Below are 23241 nucleotides of genomic sequence, written 5' to 3'. Positions count from 1 at the left end.
CTAGATCAGGAATGCTCGTGTACGAAAGAGTCCCCCTGAATATTCAATATAAATGTAATTTCTTCTCATACGTCAATGACCAATTTATTTACCTAGATCATATCACGTAAACAGAAGAGTGATCCTTTAACGACTTCATAGTAAACTAAGAGATCGAATTCATCTCACGATACGTCAGACAGATGAGGGTATGAAAGAGCTGGTATATAAAGAATACTGCGGCGAGAGTTGCGCTAATCAATCTAGTGTGAAGTGGCGAGATGCACCAGCCATGAGCTCCAATTGACGCTCCTTGAGACGCACTCTTCCTCGTCTCAAGATTCAGATCTTGTTAGTCGCAGGTCAGACGCCATGCAGGGTGGTGGTGCGACTCATTGCGACCGTGCCTTTGTTCGTTGGTTAGCATGAGCAAATCTCTTAACAAGATGATTCGCGTTGAATCAACATTTCATGATATTACACGCTTCTTCCAGCAAAGTATCATCAAAAATATTCTCTCACTGTAATTTATGTGCAAAAATGTGTGCATTTACTCAGATTAGCCAGGTCTACTTTATTGAAATGCATTTCGTACAGTTTTGAAGATGAAAATTAAAATAGCATCTAAAACAAATTCGTTGCATAAACTTTTATAAATTCGAATGTGATTGTACATTTTCAATGACATTCTTATACGCTGACTTACAAAGTTTCAAGCTGTGCACGCAATAAATGTCAAGTTAGGTTGCAAATTGCATTTCAATTGGCCGATGATGTTTGCTCGTTTGGTTGAATTGATTATTTATTTTTTATTATGGCTCAATTATCTTCTTAAATTTCGTATTCTATTATGTAAATAGATTTATATTTTTTTTTGTTTTTTTTTCGTGGCTAAATATTCTGAACATAAAATTTTCCCGTAACTAGTACATAGTTGGATTACCTACAGCCGCTGTAGATTTGAGTGTAACAAGTGCCTCGTCTGACCGTTTGACGAGACAACAGCTCATTAGCTTCGATTTCGGTTAGTTGTTAGGGTTGTTACAGAATTAGCTGGTCGTTTTTAATCTTGAAATGAGGGGTTTTGTGACGTTCTGGGAATCGCGCTCACTGACGAATTACGAAATACGTTGGTTTTGGTGAAAGATCGATTAAAAAACTGTCCCCAATTCAAAGATCCAGTCTGCGAAGCCTGTTGTTTTTAATTATACTACAAAAATAATGCCGTGTACTGCAGGATGTTGCAATGAACGCAGTGTTTGGGCTCTCGGTTATGCCAGAATTAGCTTGGTGATAGTGACCGATCACCGAAAAGTATTACAACTATTGCGGTCTAACTCGACGTTGTTATTGTAGTAGAAGTGATCAGTCAAAATCACAAAAAATTCGTTCAATTTTGTTTATAAAACAACACTTATAATTAAAATTACCTGTTCCAGAATTAGAGCATATATCAACTTTAAAAACACACTTCTTTCTTCTAATAAAGACGAAGCCCTGCCCACGCAATGCGAGGGTGGCTGGCTTCAGTGCCGCTAATCGCGTTGCTGTTTTCCTGTATATGGAAGTGTGCGGATAGCAGCACGGCTGCCATCGTCTGCTACAACGGAGGCCAGTGCGTCTTCAATCAGTGTGTGTGCCCTCCTGGTTATCATGGCCGGCATTGTCAATATGGTCAGTATTTTTGGGTCTCGGAGGTAAACACGACGAAGTTTACAGAACGAATTTTTTATGAAGAACAAGAAATATGTTGGGCATCTTTGCACATGAAATCAGCTGGCTCGCACGTACATTTCGCATATGTCTGTTCGTAGCTGAAATGTGAAGCATAGTAGATGTTTGTGTTGTCTATTATGCGTTTAAACGAAATATTCCGATTCTCAAACGTAAGCTTCATAATTATGATAACTGCTTAATCTACAGTAGTACAATATGATTAATATATATGCATTGAATTTTATTTAACAAGAGAGTGTCAAGCAGTAAAGGTATTGTGCTCTATGATCAACATTAGGGAATTTACATAAGTTTAATTATATTACTTTAGATGTGAACGAGTGCGCTGAGAACAAAGGAGGGTGCGCGCATACCTGCCAAAACACGTTGGGTTCTTACCGCTGCTGTTGTGATGCCGGCTACCGGCTGGCCGAAGACGGACGATCTTGTGAAGGTAAAATATATTAGTAATCAACCTACAGTAATTGTATTCCAGAGCTTTAATTTGCAATTGCTGAAATGTATTTTATTGCTGAAATGTCTCTCGTCATTTCCGAACAGATATTGACGAATGCAGCAAGCACAACGGCGGCTGCTCCCACACATGCAGCAACACCGCCGGCTCCTACCAATGTTTCTGCCTCCGTGGCCATCTTCGCCTCGACAACTGGACCTGCGCCAGTGAGACTCAACTTTTTCCGCCATTTTTTAGTTATAGAAATTTTTAACACATTTCATTTTTCTTTTTTCGTCTACACAGGACCGACAAATGACCACTTTCATGACGGCTGCTCGATTGCCGCAGGACGTGTAAACTTCCCATATATAGACTCAAATTATCAAGTTTTTAAATTGATACTTAAATTTTGCCATTATTTACAGCAATTCAATACTATCATCGGAATTTCTTCGTCAGGTATCAACTTCACCGTGTCTTGTGAAAAATTTTCATGAGGCATTTGCATGTAAATCTACGTTGCATTAAGTTTGCATATCTCAAGCATTTTTAGCGAATTTTCTCATTTATGAAAAAAATGCACTATTGTGCTCGCCATGTCCGTCTATCCGTCCGTCCGTGACTTCACGTTTCCGTCCACGAAAAAATGCGCTCTCTGTCACTCACTGCATTGAGTACTGAGTTATATTTATTATTGCAGTAATCGCACGCTCAGCAACGTTGTTTCTGCTTTTTAAACGGCAATTTATTTATATATTGATACGCGTTTGAGATGTAAGTGAATTTTAAGGTAACTTTAGGATCAGCCACCACCAGCAATTACAACAATTGCTTGCGTTGGCGTTTAGCTTGGACAACTGTCAGTAATAATTTTGCGTTGATGGTAATGACATAAGAAAGTGTTTGATGTACCCCATTAATGTGCCCTTCTACAGGCAGCGATTATCTCACGGGATGCAGAATCGGCAACGGCGGTTGCCAACACGAGTGCCGACCGCGCCCCGACGGCCCGCAATGCTCCTGCAGGCCTGGGTGCGAGCTGCTCACTCCGCAATATCATTTGAACTGATTGTTTACTATAACTTCACATTATTTATCTTCCTTATTGATACATTTTACTCTTATGACTCCACACAGTTCGAATTTGTTACTAGTGTAGCGGGCGACCCCTGAAATTTCGAAACTAAACCCAATTTTAAACGTTTTTTAATAATCTTTATTTATATTCATGTTACTGCTCGTTTATCGTTCTGTCAACTACAGAAAATTTGAAACATTGCATTTTGAGCCTTACAAATGTCTCTAAAATGTGTCATATACAACAATTGGTTTTGCTTGGATCTCTATTTAATTTTAGTCCCTTTCAGTTACACCCTGACTGCTGACGGTCAGAGCTGCGAAGTGAAGGATCCGTGTGATGGAGCTGAGTGCAGTCATACGTGCGTGCCCAGAAACCGACAAGCTCTGTGTATTTGCCCCCGAGGCTTCACCCTCGCTGCTGACGACAAGACATGCGTCTGTCCTGACGATCTTATTCCGTCTGATGACGGAAAAACCTGTGTCTGTCCTGATGGATTCATCCGAAGTTTCGTGCACGGTAAAAAATGCCAATGTCCTGATGGGCTCGAACCTTCGCCCGAAGGAATGACGTGTGTCTGTCCACGAAACTTGATACGGCAGCCTGATGGACAGACCTGCGGATGTCCTTTTGGTTTCCGCAAATCTTCTAACAGCAGCGACTGCGTCTGTAAAGATGGTTTTATACAGTCACCAGACGGCAAAAGATGTCTCTGTCCTAAAGGTCTAGCTCTTTCTCTAGACGGTACAGCGTGTGAAGACTTGGACGAGTGTCGAACAACAAACAGCCCGTGCAGTCAACTCTGCATCAACACGCATGGTTCTTACGAGTGTTCCTGTTATCCTGGATACCGGCTGCGTCCTGACAAGACTACTTGTTACCGTGAGTGATCTATACTATTTTATTGTTGTCTTGTTGTCCTTTGCGATATTATTTCGGCTGGTGACGAAACAACGTGTGCCTGTTCTAGTGGATTTACTCGATATTTTGTACACGGAAATAAATGCCAGTTTCCTGATAGCCTCGAACCTCTGCTGGTAAATTATTGTGTGACGTGTACTCTGACAAGTGTGGTTGCTATTTGTAATGTTAGGTTTTATTTCGTGAGTTGAGCCTTTCGACTTTGCATGTGATCTTGGACTTCAGTGGCAATCGGAAGTCTGAATTTTCGGTCGAGATGAAATTGTCCTAGAAATTGTCTGGTGGTTCCAGTAGAAATAAATAGCAGCTAATGTATTATAGGTTCAGTAATACATGAATTTCTTGCATATTTCAGGTGAAGTTTTTACTGCTATTTATTTTTGTCTTCGGTCTTTTTCCCCTTTAAAATAAAAATTTAATTTCCTCGCAAGTTAATGTTGTTGATGTAGAAACCGTTAGTACAGCTAAGCATGAAGGGTGTAAGTAATGCAGATGATATTGAGAAAGCCGATCAAACTGATCTCTTTCACAATGGTTTTCCACCATGTAATCACTGAAGCCTCACCAACACATCATATCATCACCATGACCTCGCCAACAAATCACCGTGGTCTCGCTAACTGCACTATATCATCACCGTGGCCTCACCAGCACCACCATATCATCACCGTGGCTTCACCAGCACCACCATATCATCACCATTAACCTTGACCACTCCACCATCATCTGACACTATCACAGGTCCTGACAACTGGTGTGCTGGTGACAACGGTGGGTGCGAGCAGCTGTGTCAGCACACGCGGGGCGGCGCCCGCTGCTTCTGTCAGGCGGGCTACGCCCTCATGCCTGACAACAAAACCTGCAGTGTGAGTGTCAGAGCAGACGAGTGCTGACTCTACAATATTATTAGGATCAGATCGTGGAATCAGCTTTGATAGAATATTATTAGGATCTGATCATGGAATCAGCTTTAATAGTGGAATAATTTTCCGTGAGCAGATGCTTGCTTGATACTTGAAAAAATATTAAATGTTACGTTAGATAACATTAAGATGAACAGCTTACCATAAACGCGAATTGTGTTTTCCAAATATATTCAGGGGAGTTGGGTTGTTTCTCTGAGTGTTACTGATTATTTAAATCCCTATAAATGTATTCTAATTCTTTACTGAAAAACTTAATTTGACGTCTTTGCTGCGGTAGGACATCGATGAGTGCTCCCACGTACCGCGAGTGTGCCAGCAGGAATGCATCAACAGCGCAGGCAGCTACACCTGCTCCTGCGAGATAGGCTTCACCCTCAGCCTTGACAGATACTCGTGCATTGGTAAGTCTAGTTAAGGCGCCTTGACAGATACTCGTGCATTGGTGAGTCTAGTTGAGGCGCCTTGACAGATACTCATGCTTTGGTGAGTCTAGTTGAGGCTCCTTGACAGATACTGTACTCGTGCATTGGTAAGTCTAGTTGAGGCTCCTTGACAGATACTCGTGCATTGGTGGGTCTAGTTGAGGCTCCTTGACAGATACTCGTGCATTGGTGAGCCTTTCAAGGTATCAGTTTCAACGTATGTAAAGCGTATTTCTCTTAAATCCTGTTTGGTGAAAGGATAATTAACCAAGTTTTGCTTTTTACCATCAATCCTGCTACACTTATAATTTCTCCTATGAAGCTTAACCTGTTATGTTATTATATCGCACATTAGTATTTTTTTTAATTTATAATTTAACTTTAATTTAGTAATATTTTCTTAAATAATTATTTTCATTTATCATTTTATTGTAATTAATTTCTTCATTTTGATTTATTATTTTATTTCAATTTATTATTTTATATTATTTTTTTGGTGTAACACTGTCTTACTTATCAATTTCGTGCTTTAGACTACGACGACTACGATGACTACACCTCAGTGAGTAACCGCGGTGACCAGGACCTTCCCTACAGCCTGCGCGTTACTCACAGACGCACTCAGTTTGATGACACCACACCGTCCCATGACCAGAACGTGACCGTGCATCACACACGTGAGTTCAATTATTAACTTCACCTACAAATATACGGTGTTGCCATATTAGCCTCTTTTATCGAAAACCTGGGAGCATTGTAGGGATAAACCTTATATATAGCTTATTTTACTGTATAAACTTTTTTTGACTTGCAGAGGAAGAAGAACTGTGGGAGAGCGGCAGTGGGCAGCGTCCTGAAGGAAGACGTCGACGTCCCTCGCTGCGACGCAGTAAAGGACGCACGCGCGTCCCTGGTGACGTAGAACTTAACGTCCTCGACCAGGAGACGTTGACAAAACTTGAGCAAAATTTCCAACATATTCTCACCACTCGTGAGCAGGTCGACACGTCCATTGTCGTCACAGGTGAACGTTTGAGACATTTCCAGTGCAATGAAAAGTGCTTCAAGTCAATGGCGGAAAATACCCATAGATTTTCCAAACGCATGTCTGAAAGTATTGAAATAATTGAGCAGACGTGTCCACTTTTTCTTTAGCAACGACCAAAATTTCTCGTGAGATCTGAAATGGTAATTGAGAGCTACATATCAGCTTTGAATTTCAAAATATTATCTTCAGAACTTGTCCGTACATTTTTGTCTTGCAGAATGTAAGCCCGGGACACAAGAGGGCGAGTGTCCGGGCGAGTGCACCCCATCAGGTGTATGTCAGTGCCCTGCTGGGCTCATGGGGGCGCGGTGTGACGAGCGATGTCCCGCGGGTGTGTACGGGCCCTCGTGTAGCAAGGCGTGTGACTGCGACAACGGAGCGTCCTGTGATCGCGAGAGCGGCGCCTGCATCTGCCCGCCCGGGGTACAGGGGGACCGATGCCAGATTGGATGCCCAGCGGGTAGTGCTCTCATCGATCGCATTTAGGCTAATATTGAATATTTTCGTACTGATTTACAAGGGCATAGTTTCATACTGGTGTTTTATCATTTGTTAATGAATTAAATTTTGAAATATCCGAATGTATAGGATTTCAAAATCAACATATTACGTGAATAACAACTCCTCCAAAACCTTATACCAATTTTACTCATTGGTTGCGTTTTTATATATAAAAAAATGAATACAGCGAATTGCATGAGATTATTCACATGTAGAATGGAGCATCTTATATCACCAATTTAAACCGGTCATAATGCCACCTAAATCATGCACCACCAATGACAACTTTTCGATTATTTAATTGCCCAGGATTCTACGGGACCAACTGCACCAAGTCGTGCCCCAACGAGTGCCCAGGTAATCGGTGCAACCTGCACTACGGTTTCTGTGAGTGTCCTGCGGGACGGTATGGCATCAAGTGCGACCTCAAATGCCCGCCCATGTCCTACGGTCCCAACTGCCGGCTGCAGTGCGCCTGCTCCCCTCCCGGCACGGCTGAGTGCAACCCAATTGCAAGTGCAATAGTTTTAATAATAGCGATCACTTTATTTAATGTTAAGTACACGTAACAGCTGATTTCTCGTCTGGGGCTGGTGGGTTTAGCTTGGAAAGCTGTCAGTAATTGCCTGACCGAATCACAAAAGTTTCGTTAAAGTGGATGAATGCATTTGCCTTTTGAAATTAATTTATCGTCTTTAAATTATCTCAAGATTTCATTTGATGGTTTAATTAAATTATTAAATAAAACGTATAACCCGGCTTGAACATCGACAATTTCTTAAACAAAATTACGAACAGGGCAGATTGAAACGCATGATTGTTGTAGTAGAGGACTTTGCGAGGGCTGGATTTAAATACGAGTAAATGAGTGGAAAAAAATTATTGTGTTCAAATTTTATCTTCGGCTCATGGCATAATATATTAATGAAATTGAGAGCTTCAGTAGTCGCGTTATCTACTATTTTGCATTAATGTCGCCTTGAATTAAATTTATAGGTAAAAAATTCAGGCTAATTCGGTATGTGAAAATGATGATAACAATTCAAATAGTTCGAAAATTGTATAATAATTGCAAATTGGTCGGTGAAAAATTATTAGGGTTATAATTTGGTCACGCACAGCGCGGTCAGTGCCGCTGTCACGCGAGCTACGCCGGCGAGCTGTGCGAGCGCTGTGCACCAGACCGCTGGGGGGCGGGCTGCACCAGAGCCTGTCGCTGCCCTCCTCACCTGCCCTACTGCAGCCCTGCTGACGGCTCCTGCTCCCACGAGCCCTGCCATGCGACCGGAGACTGTAGTCAGTATATGAGATCTCAATTTTAGCGCATTTCCTCATTTATGGAGAAATGCACTATTGTGCTCGCCATGTCCGTCTGTCTGTCCGTCCGTCCGTGACCTCAAGTTTTCGTCGACGAGAAAAAGCGCTCTCTGTCACTCACGGCAGTGAGTACTGAGTTATATTTTTGATGTTTTAGGGAATCACGTAATAAAATACCCATATAATATTGTGTTAGACGACGCATGATTTCATGCAAAATTCTCTTGGTGATGAGATTATGATAGTGCTTGACATTCAATAAATTTGAAGAATTATGATGTTGAATAATTGAGTAGCTCATAAAATATGTAGAAGCATTTTTTCTTACATGGAATGTTCAAGATCTTTATTAAAATCCAGACACGGAGTAAACCTAAGACAATTCCTTTTACGAAGGTGGAAAAATCTCCACTTTGATTATATTTTCTTATGTGGGCACCTAATTGGCGTAGATTTTTTCACAGGTGACGTTCCTCGAGTTCGCAATAACCGAGCTGACATACCCGTCGAGGAGAGTTGATGTTAGCGCTGCAGCCTTGTTTGCCGATCACGCCGTATAACATTTCCCCTATTCCTGCATGATCACGCGTATTTTTAAATGTAACATCATCTTAATATTGTACTGTGTTACCAGCGCAAAACTTTTTTCATTACTGCAGCTTGTAAAGTGCAAAACTCGATTAGTATGTTTCATGAGTTAGGATCCAGAGCGTTTTGAGCGTTCATATAGTTCAATTATGATTTTTGTCTATAATTGGTTCTGCGCATACTTCATAAATTGTAAAAGGTAAATATTTATTACATTTTGTCCCTGCAACTTCTAATTTGCCTTGAAACTCAGATAGAAGTTAAGTGTACGTATCCTTCACTCATTTGAACCATTTCTTGGCCGTCTGAAGACCGGTTGCGTCAGTGTCCAATGGGATCAATTTGATATGTGCAAGATCGATATTTTCTTGATTACTTGCTTGCAATTGTTTATGTCAGCCCCAGTTCATTATTTTAATAAAAAAATCCCTCCCGGAAAAGACTTTCATTGTTGTGTAACTGACCCCTTCCGCTACGATAGGAATGAAGAAATTTCATATAACATTTTACATTCAAACGTTAACCGTTATATTTTGCCTTTATCGTATTGTAAAAATGTTATTGCATTGAATACTTATTTTCTCTTACACCACTCTATTTCTCTTAATTAAGTCGCACAGTTTAACGCCGACGCAACTCAATTATGTCAATGCAGTCTGATAGTGTGATTTGATGTAGATCAATTACTATCCCTAAAATCATAGTAATATCACATATTAAATTACCGATTAGACTAAGTAGACCATTTTCTCTATGAATTAAATATTTACAAGATCGCATGTGATCATGACTTTGGAAAGTTGCATTTAGAAATTGTCATCTTCGTTTTCTTCGTTTGGCAACATCGCGGCCTGTTAGTGTTCAGTGTTTACGGTGGTTTGAGGGAGTGATTTTATTTCTAGTATCTTCTCAAAAATGGTGAGCCACTATTATGTATATAAAAATTTTTTTTTTTATATATTTTTTTGTGTGCGCGAGCTTTTTTTTTGTGTTTTGTGTACAAGAATTCACCTTTGAAACTCAATTTTGCGATTTTAGCCAGACCAAAGCATTGCTCTATCTTGTATGGCGCTTGTTCAGTACCTACCTAATGAATGATCATACGCTCGAATGATTTTATAGACCAAAGTCCAAACCGTTATTTTCATGTTAATATAATCGTTTTTTGATTTCAGTTGACATTGTATATTCTGATTTCTTGAATATTACTTATTTTGCCACTAATTAGGTAGTTGAATTATTAACAAAATCTCGATGGGAATTACACGAGTCGTCAGCTGTTGATCAGCGCTTGGGGTTGGTACTAGTAAACGAGATTTTTAGAAACTGGTTCATTTTTAATTCCCTGATATATTTGAAATGAATTTGAATTTTTTTATTTATATGAGGAGTCAGATAACCCTGACACACCTATTCAACTCCAACTCATATGACTCGGAATTTTGGAAACCAAGCAAAAAAAAATTTTGTCTGCTTTGCCTCTGTGGCTGCATAGGCCTACCTACTTACTACTTAGATTGCAATTTTTCTTATGAATGAAAACTTGTGGATCCAAAAGTCTAAAGTTACACATTTTTAAAAACATTTGGATTCATGTGAGTTGAGTAATTGAGTTGACCCAATTGTGCAGACAGTGCAGTTTTATTAAAAATTAGATATGGGATGGGCCTAGCCTAATTCAATCTAGCAGGAAAAAAGTGGCTCAAAAAATGATAGGAAAGCTCTAGTTCTGGCTTGAACCAGGATGAAATTCTTCACAATTTCACATTGTGGCTTATATATTACTTTTGATCAATGTAGGCCAGCGCCAGTGTTTTGATACAAAAACTTGTTTGGAAAATTTAAAGGCGGTGCTTAACGATTTGGGAAGAATTCTTACTCCTCCAAAGCTTTAATGCCATTGCCATATGACATAAAGTTAAAATACAAGTTTTAAAATTTTAGACTACCTAATTAGATGTAGGGTAAACACACCATATTCCAACACCCTAAGGACGTAGCAAGAAATAAATGGCTATAAATAAATCACCGTATGTGCAACTCGAGTTCTGATTGGTTTGTCACTCTCAAAAAAACCACACTATGCGCCAGCAATAATGAAATTGAAATGTCACAAACTGTTGCCATATTTATTTAAAAGCCTTTAGAATTCAAATCTACAAAATTGCTAACTTCCGACACTATGTGACTAAATGCAACATATTGTGAGACTAATTTTGACAGTGCTTCAAAAATCGTAATTCCGACACTCTGTGTGAGCTGTCAAAATTTGACAGTAAACAACACCCTGTGTGTTGGAATTAGTTTTTATGTGTCTAAAGCCATCTCTTAAATCAATCATCTATTAATTTATTTACCACTTAAAATCAGCAAATACAAGTATACTTGAAGGATTTCTAATATATTCACACTTATTTAAAAGTCTCAAACCATAATATTCTTTCTACACAAACAGTTTATCACTATTTACTAAAGCAAGATCAACTTTCATACGTGTTTCAATGTTCTCACTAATTGACTTGGACTTTCACTCTGCGGATCTTAACATTTTCCCGCTAGTCCTAGTGTTTAGCGGAAATTGGCGCACAATAGTATGACGTCACTATTTCAACCATCTACACATGCGTGGAACTAAGACCAAGCTTAATATAAAGGAAAACGTTGAGGGGTGTTGGAATTACCCAGTGTCGGAATATGGTGCATTTACCCTATTAGACTTAGTTCACCAAAAATAATTATGAAGATGAATTAAAGTGTAATGACCACTTGCGCTACAATGCAGAGTTTACTGCTCAACATGACACTCCCACTGCAGAGATCATTGGGGGAGCAAAAAGATATTTGTACACATAAATTGAAAGCATACATCTCACTGATTGGTCCAGACTCCAGTCGGCAGTTTGGTTAGCGACTTGGCGGTTGTGGGTACATATGGCATTTCTGAGTCAGTAGTTTTGGAGTTTCCAAGTGAGTGAGGGCTCATTTTTATTAATGAAAAAGTTGGCATTTCTTTTCTATTTGACTGCAAAAGTTTAGTTTTCACAAGTGTTTTCATTCCCATATCAAATATTTTCTAAAAATGCCTAATTTTTATTAATGGTACTTCTCCAAGTTCTCAAGATCTTTCTGATTTATGAAGAAAAGATAATGTACTTCTCTATTTTGAACAACGAGCATATTCTAAAAGACACAAAACATTAAAAAACTCACGATGGGAAAGGACAATTTACAGGATCGGAAGTGAAGTCAGCAAGACAATATTTTTGACAATGACAAAATTGTGCAAAAACATGATAATATTCATATCTGGATGCATATAAAGAGGTGCTGAAATTTTAAATAACTTTCTATCATTTAAATACCTGTGTGGATCAAATATTGTGAGATTGAATTTGACATTGCCCAAACATAAAAAGGGAATGAGAAATCCAATTGGTCACGGTTACTAACTTGGTCCCATGCCATAAAATAATCCAAGATTATCTTATTTGGTGTGGTATTCAAAATTTTGTTGGCATTATTAAATTGTGAGATTTTCTGCAATAGAGTTGTTGGGAGATGATTATAAAAATTGTTCAGTTAAGGGGTAACAACTAGGGAAGATATTTGAGAATGACATCATGGAGATCAACATGCTGTAGGTAAATTGTGCAATGTAAGAAGAGCAACAGCCTCCTATGAGCTTGGTGTATTACTTGGCATTGTGGTGGGATGTGAAACATGGTAGGCCTTCTGATCCACTTTATTATATAAGGGTGAAGATATATTACCTATCAAGAATTACACAATGGCTCAAATAATGGATATTTTCAACTTGTTAGCCAGATATATTAGAAGCCACATTTTTAACCTAATAAAGCAAAAATTTCTAATATCAGAATCATTGAAAAAAATAATTTTCCCAAAATCCAATTTGCACTCAAACTTGGTTCTGATAATTACTCATCACTATTCCTTTTTCAGGGTGAAATTCTTACTGGGTGAATGAGAGTTGATAACTTGAAATAGAGGAAAGAATTGGATGAAAAATGAAAATTTGACTTTGCAATTTGTAAATATAAATTTTTTAAAATAATTTATTTTTTATTTTTTTTAGACACGAGTAGAATGGGACATAATAGGATTTCTTTCATAATAAAGTAAGAGTATTGAAGGGTCTTTAATAATTAGCATTCATATAGTTTGTTATAATTATTTGGATAATGGATGATTGCAACAGCAAGATTGAAAATTATAGGAATTATCAAGCCCAGGCAGGCGTAGAAGATATCTAACTTTCTAAATGTGAGCTTTCCCACCATTTTTGAAACTGAGTGAGATTCCTAGTAGATGAGTTGCCTTCTATCTAATTAACAAAAGAGCCTGATTGGGCTGCTAGATTTCTAATGTATTGCAAATATATCATTTATGAGCTGCAAGATTCTATTCCTATTGACAATAATTAATAGAATAATTCCCCAATACATAGCTTAAGCAAAGCCAAGTTAACCTGCTTAGTATTCAATATATTTGTAACGCTAATTATCTTCACTGCCTTTATCTGGCCCAATTATACTATGAAAGATGCTTGTTTCCATGCCCAGTTGAGGAATATGTATTGAATTCGGAAATGTTGAGCTACTGACAGTCTGACAGGCACACATAGTGGAATCAAAGTATATTGAACTAGAGCATTTTCTAATGACAAAGCATATTTGGTGGTAATAGGCATTAGACCTAGATGACAATTTTGAAGACATTAACCATCAATCTTAGAATTCACCTTGCACAAAATTATCACTGTTAATAGCCCACCGCCTTGCCTGACTCCATTTTGGGGAATTTAGCAAGTGCTGCCTGCAAAGGAGACAGCAATGCCAGTGCTTGCAGTCAACTCCACCCATTTTTATTGCCCTTGACTAATTTTTTTTATTAAAAACTGCACAATTGTGTAAAAAAAAGTTGCCCATAGAAGGGTAGTTTTGCTTGCAATGTTCCAGATTTTGCTCTCCTCTAATATTCCAGATTGTTCTGGCCTAGGTTTGAGCCTATGTTATCACTGATGACATGTATACAACTTTTTAACTAGTCGTTTTGAAATGCAGTGCTTTTGGAACTAATTCTTAATGTACTAAAGTATTAGCATGATAGGTGGTAGTGTAATATATTTTACAACTAAATATCATGAAATTTTGCTTTTATTAAATTGAATTCCACAATTGCAGTCAATTGTTGTGAAGCAATTCATTTTAAGACCCAATCAGAAGTGTGTAATGATTTTTGATTTGCCTACAGTATCACTCAAATTCTGCATTTGCAGATTGTAAGACCATTTTTTTTTTTGTTCTAAACTAAGAAGTTCTAGTCTGAAAAATGACAAGCTGCGGTGATATAAAGCTAAGTAGCCTTCACTTGTACAATACTCTTATGGAAGCAACTTTTTGGAGCAACGGCGGTATTTTATCTTGAAGCAAAATTAAAATTGTTGTATTCTCAAGGTTGCTCTTTTATTTCTGCTGGTAATTACGTTCAAGAGTCCTGTCAGGAAGCTAATTTCTTGCATTTGAACACGTCTGAGTTCATCAGAAAAAAAATTTTTTCGAGAATGTATTCACATTCAATTACATGTTTTGGGCACCATTATTTCAGTAGTCTGTGAAAATGATGATTGGAAGTATGACTTCCAAGACCTCCATGACTCCCCTTTGATAGGACTCCCAAGTTTAACTTTTGTTGTTTTACTATTATGTAGTTAATCCTTTATGATCAACATGAATTACAAATTGAGTTGAATGGCCGATATACTGTAGTTTTTTATACAACCTATGCATATACTCGTATGTCCTTGTTTTTTTCCACCTATTGATTATCTTGACAGAAAATGCATGTATTGGATGTAACCAACTGGAAATTTTTAACTGAGCTTGATGTATTCTATATGTTTAAACTTGGTTAAAATATTTCAGCCACCCAAGAAAGACGCTAAGAAGGCACCGCCTTCAAAGGCCCCAGCCAAGAAGAAGGAAGGAGGATCCGGTGGCAAGGCCAAGAAGAAGAAGTGGTCCAAGGGCAAAGTTCGTGATCAGCTCAACAACCTGGTGCTCTTCGACAAAGTCACCTATGATAAGTTATTGAAGGACATCCCTTACTCCAAGCTCATCACGCCATCTGTCGTGTCTGAGAGACTCAAAATCACTGGATCATTAGCCAAGAAGGCCCTTGCTGAACTTCACAGGAAAGGTGCGTTCTATAATTTTACATTAGTTTTTGAAATTATGCATTAAAATTTCTGCGCCAAATTACTTTCGAATTTTTTTTTTTTGGGATTCTTGTGGTAGATTAAACACGTTAATGAATTCTTTCAGTGGATGTTATGAAATCGCCAAGTGTAATACTATTCGAAGTGTTTTATGAGTCATATCATTCATATAATCTTGGATAATATTGCATACCATAGTATAACATGTATATATTATAATTTAGAAGGGCATTCATACACTAAATTTCAATCTTGAAATATTCACTATGTAAAATCATCTAGCTTGCAATTCTCATGGTTACTTTGTCTAATTGCATCATAAATATGCAGGAACAATCCGAAGAGTCTGCAAGCATCACGCGCAGATCGTCTACACCAGGAAGATCAACAAGTCTGATGATTAAAGGGCTTTACTGATGAGTTTTGTCTTTACATTCGCCTTTCTTGACATTGAAATCATAGGAGGTATAATAAAATGTTCAAAAACCTGACAACTTATTTAATAGTGACAGAGATAGTCTTGTAATGTCGAGAACAGATGACGGTTGATTCAATCGTCTCCTGCCGTTAACAGGAGCTGCTAGGTCATGAGATACGTATAATATCTAAGATGTGTCAACAACCAAGTAGCGCTTACAAGAAAAAAAAGTGTATTAGATTGTAAAAATGCGCTCTGTTTTAAAATAAATAAGACTAGATACGTCTAGCACGGTTATCCTCGTCAACACGAAGAAAGAAGAAGTGGTACATGAAATTCATTTAATTTCGGGAATGTTTTCATTTATACTTTGCTTGAAAACTCTTCAGAAATTTGCTTTCCGTCACCATAATGATAAAGGATGGCGTTCCTCCACGTACGAGAAATCTGAAAAATTAAATATATTTATCAGTCTTTCTCATTTATTGCGGAAAGAGCTATCACATACGTTTCAAAAATCGCTATTACCGAAGTAATAAAAAAACATTAAAACACTCGTGACCAATTCAGGCTTAATAGAGGGGGCGGATGCAAAAATTGCGACGGTATCACTTACTTTTCTCGAGACTAATTTTAGACATAACAATTATTACATCAATGGAGCAATGATATGGGCTTTTTCTTGAATAAGAGCTTGTTGCAACTGCAGCTTCCAAACGGGCTTAGTTAAGAAGTATTACAGCAGCTCCTTACAACAAACACCCTCCTTTCTCTGGCTCTCTTATTCTTTTATCACGAAATTTAATGGCGTTGATTGCAAAAAAGACGACTTAAAAGACTCGAGCTCTTCTGCTGCAACTGCCTAGTAAACTTCGAGCTTCATCTGAACCCAATGCAATACCTCTCATCGGCGAGGACTTCTCCCAGCGCACTGCTGAGGTGCACGGGCACCAGGGATGTGCCGTCGCGGTGCTCGAAGAAGATGGCCAGTCGCGACAAGCTGTACTGACGCTGCTTGTCCCACGGAGCTGGAGGGCTACCTTCTCCAAATACCACCTCAAGCTGGTCTGAAAACCTACAACACACTTGATATGATGACACTTTTTTATCTCGTTGTATATAAAAAGCTAGTAATTTTTTTCAGTGAAATGGATCTAAAGCGTCCTTTCTGTAACAAAATCAGGCACTGCTATCAGCAACTGTGGGCAAAGTTTCGAAATTTTATAAAAAATTTGGAACAAAGAATGGAAGTATTGCGTGACACAAGAACAGCTTACGAGTGTTTTTCGTTGAAATGTTGAATGAAGTCAGTCTGATGGTACTCAGGATACACAAGCAGGACAGGCCATACTAAATCGCCAGCTTTATTCTGGTGCACTTTTGAACCCTAAGGAAAGAATAACAATATGAATACAGGATTTAATGTCGGGGAAATTGTATACTAACGCAATATTGTGCCATTTATTTTCGAAATAATTTAAATGCATGACCAGAATTGTGTACAATTTGTAAGGCGTGTGGACCTATGGAACTGTACATTATGCCGTAGCAAATTAGTTTTTAGCCTACATGGGTGTAAATAAGATTGGTTCAAGGGTAGTGATGAAGCAACTCACGACAGCGGAAGGATGACAAGGCTCCAAATTGGGTAGGGAAGCAATCTCAATTTCCACACGGCGCAGTTCTTCGTCTTCGCAGTCATCATCCTTCCTTGTGCTGCCAGCTTCCTGGCGCTCCTCGAGCTTCACGCCGCGCTTCTCGATCTCGCTGAGGAGCTGCTTCATGGCCAGCAGCTTCTGGTGCTCTTCTATGTGCCGCTTCCGGGTGATACGATCGCTCTTGTTCTGTAAGGTAGCATGACCATGCCATCGTAATTTAATAACGTGTCTTCTGATGGTTACTAGTAACTAACAAAAATAGCCACGATAGATATATATAATAGATAGAAAATAGTCAAGAGATATAAGAATGGAATGATTTGTTAATGCAATGTATAGAGCAAAAAAAAATATTCTATTAAAACACCAAAGTGCTTCCTGAAGCTGATTTTCCTTTCAAGAGCAGTGTCTTAGTTTCATACACTGAAATTTTTTGAAATTAAATAAATTTTATATTGCAATTACAGCAAAAGACTATCTTTATCTAGGCTAAAAATTACACAGGAAAAGGAATCTTACCTTCTCTTCGAGAGCAGCTCTTCTCAGTTCCACAAAGACCTCATCAGTGGGATTTAGCAGCAAGCCTCTGTCTGCCCACTTGAGCAGTTCCTCCCATTGGCCGAGGCGGTCAGCGCTCTCTGCAGCGCGGTGGATGGCTTTTCTATAATCTGGTTTCAGTGCCACAGCCTGTTCGCAATCTCTGATAGCTGATCGATAGTTGCCTGGAATATAACCAAAGTCAGTTAAGTGAAGTCCCTGAACGGCAATTAAAGTTGTTACCATGCAAGTAATAAGAAATACGTCTTGTGAATAATCACAACAGTTCTTAGCAGAGTACTGTGGAGTTGAAACATCCTGTCCTCAATACATGATAGAAAAAATTAATTCAAACAACGTCCAGAGGCTTAAAACGTAATTCCAAGGAGAATGATCTGACCAAGTCTGAAGTAAGCAGCTGCCCTATTGTTCAGAAGCTGAGTGAGCAATTCAGAATCAGTACATTTGACTCGCAAGCCTTCACTGAAACTTGCCACAGCAAGGCGATACTTCTTGTACTTGAAATGGTGAATCCCATCTTCCTTGTAGTTCCGTGCCAGTTCTGCACAAAAAAAGCAATGAATTGTGCACAAGGCAAAGAAAGGCTTAATTTTAAAAGCATATCCTCCAAAGAAGAGTGTACAAAAATTTTTGTAGTCTCTGAAGCTGAGATACCTTGCATGTCAAATAATAAATCATAGGAAATTCATTTTGTAATAATTCTGAAAATTTTAGCCAACACAGTCTACACTGAAATAGCTCAAGAAACTTAAAACTATTTTAAGATGGATTTTGAATCCAACACCTGCTTTTTAAGAGCACAAATAATCTCAAAATATGATGATTTACCAAGAGGGTGACTGTCATTGCTCACCATCAGGGGAGTTATGGTCAGGACTAAATTTCAGCTGAGCCAAGCCATCAGTGAGTGCATTGTCTGGAGCCTGCACAACCCCGTCCTTGGTCTCACCAGTATATGGGGTGAATATGGGATGCTCAGCCATTTTCTGTCATAGGAGTACAACTATTTGTAATGCAATAATATACATATTACTTGTGATTTTTAACTTGTAAAAATGTGTAAGTCTTGTATGCATCAGAGAATAAATCGAGTTTTACGCAATAATTTCAGACCAGGTTGCATACAAAAAATATGCCAGGTAATATGCCAGGTTTGTATGTGGTCATATGCCAGGTTGCATACAAAAAAATGCATTTGCTATGCTGAAGTCAAGACATGATATAAGCTTAACTCATTATTAACCAATGCAAGCTGACAGTTGAGTTTAAATATAATCCTGTAATTAAAAGTTTTAATTAATAAAACCAGACCTCTTTCCAGTTCTCTTCTGTCCAGGCATCTTTGGGTCGGGAAGTTTCACCAACTTTTGAGCTGTCAGAAGAAGGTTTGCCAAGAAGTTGATCAAATTTCTCCTCTAGTTCTCGGTCCAGCTGATGGCTGAGCTCAAGGCGCTCAGAGTCAGTCCAGTCTTTTTTACCTCCTAACCTCTCTTGAATTATCTTCTCCTTCCAGTCAGATTCTGACATTTTATACCTTCTATCAACGTCCAGAAATGTATATATAACTCAGAGTCATGAATTAAATTCACAATATATATTCTGTAGATGAGAAGAAATAATTAAGAAATTAGTGTTGAGTACTGATCGTCCAATGAGACTACCTGAAATTAAAGTAGGTAATCATGATGATGGATCTGATAGAGTTCCCAGTAAATCTAAAATATCTTAACAGCAGAGTAAGTGGAGGGATCATAATAACTCAAGACTTCATATTTGAGAGAGCCAATTAACTCTCAGTAAGTAATGATTCATAATTTATTACTTTTTTAGAGCTAAACAAATAATTTTAGTATTAGATCATTTTAATGCAGGAAAATTAGAGAAAATTAGATCACTGACTACAAATGGAGATGACAACACAAATTCTTGTTGACAGATTTTGAGTCTGACAAGGAGTCATATTTTGTATTTCTCCAGAAAATGTTCAAACAGATTGTCACCTTATGATTCCAAGAGATCACAAGAGTGATCTGAAAGCAAGCTGTCAAGAGAAAGGATTGAACTGGACAGACAACAAATAGAATTTCACCACTGGGACCTAATAATATAGTAGTCTTAATGATTAAAAATAGGCCAAGTTAGACATGTTGCTTACATATAGAAATGATGCCTCCAACATTCCAGCTGAATAATTACAGATCTATGTTTCTGGAATCAAGAAGGGGGAGAAGTGGAAGAGTGCAGCTAGGTCAAATTTTTTGTAATCTTCATTTGGCTTTAATCATTAAGGTGTAATGCATAGAATTGATGATAAAATGAAGGACCTGTTGGGAGTTGCCAAGATCCAAAACAGCATGTGATCTTGGACTTTCCCTTTGCAGGATGGTGATAAAGAGCTATTCCAAGATGAAAGAATCCATGTTGTAGTAAATTCTTTTTCTGGATTCAATACTATCAGAATCTTCTGCACTTATGGTTCAGGCATCTGTTGCTGAAACATCTTCTTAACTATCAAACAATGAACATCTTTTTGGCAGTTTGTGTTTAGGGCATCACTGGCTGTTCAAAGTACTGTGCTGATGATGTACATTAGTAGGTACTTCTTGTTGATGAAGTTAAATCATTCTCATGATATGGCTGTAAGCGTGCTGTAGATTGGGCATTGCAATAGGTTTTGGACAGAAGGTCAAACTGTCAAAGTTTTGTTGATTGGTTAGCATTAGACATTCAGAGTTCAGGTTGTTTGGCCATTGTAATTTGGCAACCAATTTAGTTCATGAGGCAGCATTCTGAACTGTTTGGAAGCAAATGTGTTTCTTAGTGATAGAGGTCAAGAGCAATCAGGTGTATTAGACTAATTGATGGTTAACCCTACAGTGGTCACATGCAAAACTGACCAGCTTGGTCATCTTTTTGGTCTGTTTCATTACAATTGTATTTAATAGGTGTGGATTACAGATGTAATCTGCACAATAACAGTAGGGGTAATAGGTTAATATGTACTTAGGTACATATTAACCACATTTTAGGTAATATGTACTTAGGTTGAGGCCTATGCCCATGTAAGAGCTTGTTGAGGCTAGAGATTTTTACTGAAATTGTTGATGGGTTGGTGATTGAATGATTATGGGTTTCTACATCTAAAGGAATGTTTTAAGTACATATCAGTTAAAATTGGGCCATTTCACTGCAACAGGGTTGTCCACTTGGTCCATTCGGCTCTTTTCAAGGCCCAATTTTTTTAAAGGACCAATCCTTGGCTTTGCTCACTTGAAGCCAAATGTGACTTTCAAGGGGAAGTGATAGCTGCCTATGTCACTACCCAATGCAGCTCCCCAAGGACACCCGTGACCCAGACTGAGATGCTATGCAAAGGTCAAGACATAAAGTTGAGCCAGTACGATTATCAATGTAAGAAGGAGTGTCTGCATCATTAAGCAGTATAAGGTTGTGTGTTTCAATCAACTTCTCAATCCTCCAGCCATTGTGGTTGTATCAAAAAACTTTGAACGAAGGGATCTTGCTGGCTGACTGGAAAGAAGCTCAAGTGGCACCATTATTCAAAAAAAGTGACAAAAGCTGCCCGGGCAACTATCACCCTGTCAGTTTGACAAGTGTTGTTTGCAAGGTAATGGAATCTGTTGTGAAGGATCGATTGATAGATCATTTGAGTGCTAATAAACTCTTATCAGACTGTCAACATGGCTTTATTGCCAGGAGATCCTGCACCACTAACCTGTCTACTCTGAATGGACCTGCCTGCTGGATGAAAGGGAGCCAGTAGATGCAGTGTACCTCGATTTTGCCAAGGCATTTGACAGTGTCCCACATGAGCGGCTGTTGCGGAAATAGCAGTCTTTGGGAATTGACAGCAATGTACTTGAATGGATCAGAGATTTTCTAGTTGGGAGATGCCAATGTATCAGTATTAATGAGTCCGTATCAGACTGGGCTTCAATGCGCAGTGGCGTGCCACAAGGAAGCATTCTTGGGCCTATTTTATTTGTTGCGTTTATAAACTATCTGCCAGAAGCTGTATCTAGAGTGCTTGATGTATGCTGACGACACAAAAATTTATAATACAGTGATGAATACGTTGCAAAAAGTACAGTTACAAGGTGATCTTGACAGGTTGGTTGACTAGGCTGATAAGTGGCAGCTGCATTTTAACGCTGACAAATGTAAAGTAATCCACCTTGACAAGAATAATGAACAGCAAGATTACAGTATGAGAAGACACGGTTGTAACAACAGAGTGATGATGTTGAAGTAAACAATGGAAAAAGATTTAGGAGTTAATATTGACAATGAGTTGACATTTTTTAAGTATATAGAAGGTCCAGTTAATAGAGCCAATAAACGACTTGGACTGATCAGACGCTCTTTTGAGTTCCTAGATGCAGAAGCGATGAAGCAGTTGTTTGTTGCTGTCGACTGTAGTGTGACCGGAACCTAGAGTTTGGAAACGTGTGGTCGCCAAAACTTGAAAACGACAAAAATTTAATTTTAATAGAGTGTTCAAAGACATGCAACAAGGATAATTCCAGGCTTGAAAGGCAAGTCCTATGAGGCATAGTGGCAAAGCAGAGAATTTTTTAGACTCTCCCTCAAGTTCAATTTTGAGTCCTATAAGTAGACCAGTAAAGTATCCTGGATACCAATAATACCATGACCATCATTATCATACATAAGAAATTGGTTTAAATCTTGGTTAAATGAGGAAAATAAAAATGAAATGATTCTCAAAAATCTCTGGTTTGCCACTATGCTATGAGGAAAGATTAAAGATTATGAAGCTTCCAAGCCTCAGTTATTGACATCTGCATGGGGATTTCATAGAAGCATACAAGTTACAAGTATACTCATGGCTTATAGCTACAAGGTCTCGGAAGGATTACGAGAATTTGAAACAAGAACCAACACCAGGGGCCATCATCCATGGCTATAAACTAAAAAAACTGCGTTGTAACACATCCATGCGACAACATTTCTTCTCGCTTTGAGTCACCGACATATGGAAGTTGGAACAGCCTCCCTGATAGCATCATTGATGCTCCGAGTAGAGTATGAAGGCCTTCAAGAACAGACTAAACAAAGCTATGCAGGGGCCCAGCAGCATACCTAGGCTATGTTCAGTCTCAAAATTGCTAGCAAATTACAGACCAGACAATAAGTCCAGCAGCTATCTCAATCAATCGTCAGTTATGGAAAGATCGGGTTCCAAAGGCCGGATCCCTTGTGAATCAAGTCACGAAAAATTCAAGAATCGGCAACAGGCCATGGGCCTATTTTTACAGTGCCGACACTTCTATTCTATCTGTTTTAGGAGTCCCACGGGGGCATGGGGCAAGTGTTCATTCAGGTCGCCAATAATAAGCATGGCAATAAGAATTAAACTATTTCCAATCTGATTAGT

General features: G+C 38.6%; 3 protein-coding genes across 4 annotated transcripts; 2 read left to right on the top strand and 1 right to left on the bottom strand.

Annotated features, from left to right (window-relative positions):
• The first annotated feature begins 1418 nt into the window (after positions 1–1418).
• On the top strand, positions 1419–9393 carry LOC108667735 (multiple epidermal growth factor-like domains protein 6). Of its 2 annotated transcripts, none has more exons than XM_018154797.2 (13): positions 1419–1653; positions 2027–2149; positions 2257–2376; positions 3088–3184; positions 3520–4112; positions 4893–5017; positions 5355–5478; positions 6033–6176; positions 6314–6523; positions 6765–7007; positions 7358–7560; positions 8170–8344; positions 8830–9393. In XM_018154797.2, exons 1-13 carry the CDS (start codon positions 1488–1490, stop codon positions 8883–8885), a joined length of 2379 nt encoding a protein of 792 aa, XP_018010286.1. In that variant the 5' UTR covers positions 1419–1487; the 3' UTR covers positions 8886–9393. The 2 variants fall into 2 exon arrangements, with proteins under 2 accessions (XP_018010286.1, XP_018010285.1); XM_018154796.2 differs by having other exon boundaries at positions 8818–9393.
• Positions 9394–9787: 394 nt separating this feature from the next.
• Positions 9788–15611, top strand: LOC108667732 (40S ribosomal protein S25). The gene is made up of 3 exons (XM_018154791.2): positions 9788–9871; positions 14899–15172; positions 15522–15611. The coding sequence occupies exons 1-3, from the start codon at positions 9869–9871 to the stop codon at positions 15593–15595; spliced, it is 351 nt and encodes a 116-aa protein (XP_018010280.1). The 5' UTR covers positions 9788–9868; the 3' UTR covers positions 15596–15611.
• A 58-nt stretch (positions 15612–15669) lies between these two features.
• LOC108667731 (DNA polymerase interacting tetratricopeptide repeat-containing, protein of 47 kDa) lies at positions 15670–19426 on the bottom strand. Its single transcript, XM_018154790.2, has 8 exons — positions 19137–19426; positions 18679–18811; positions 18205–18366; positions 17787–17989; positions 17226–17453; positions 16887–16996; positions 16511–16684; positions 15670–16056 (listed from the first exon to the last, which is right to left on the bottom strand). Exons 1-8 carry the CDS (start codon positions 19350–19352, stop codon positions 15969–15971), a joined length of 1314 nt encoding a protein of 437 aa, XP_018010279.1. The 5' UTR covers positions 19353–19426; the 3' UTR covers positions 15670–15968.
• Between the last annotated feature and the right edge of the window lie 3815 nt (positions 19427–23241).

Source organism: Hyalella azteca, unplaced genomic scaffold (assembly GCF_000764305.2).
Source record: "Hyalella azteca isolate HAZT.00-mixed unplaced genomic scaffold, Hazt_2.0.2 contig16078, whole genome shotgun sequence".
Lineage (NCBI taxonomy): Eukaryota > Metazoa > Arthropoda > Malacostraca > Amphipoda > Hyalellidae > Hyalella > Hyalella azteca.
The sequence above is the reverse complement of the archived record's forward strand: the minus strand, read 5'-3'. Positions and strand labels throughout refer to the sequence as shown.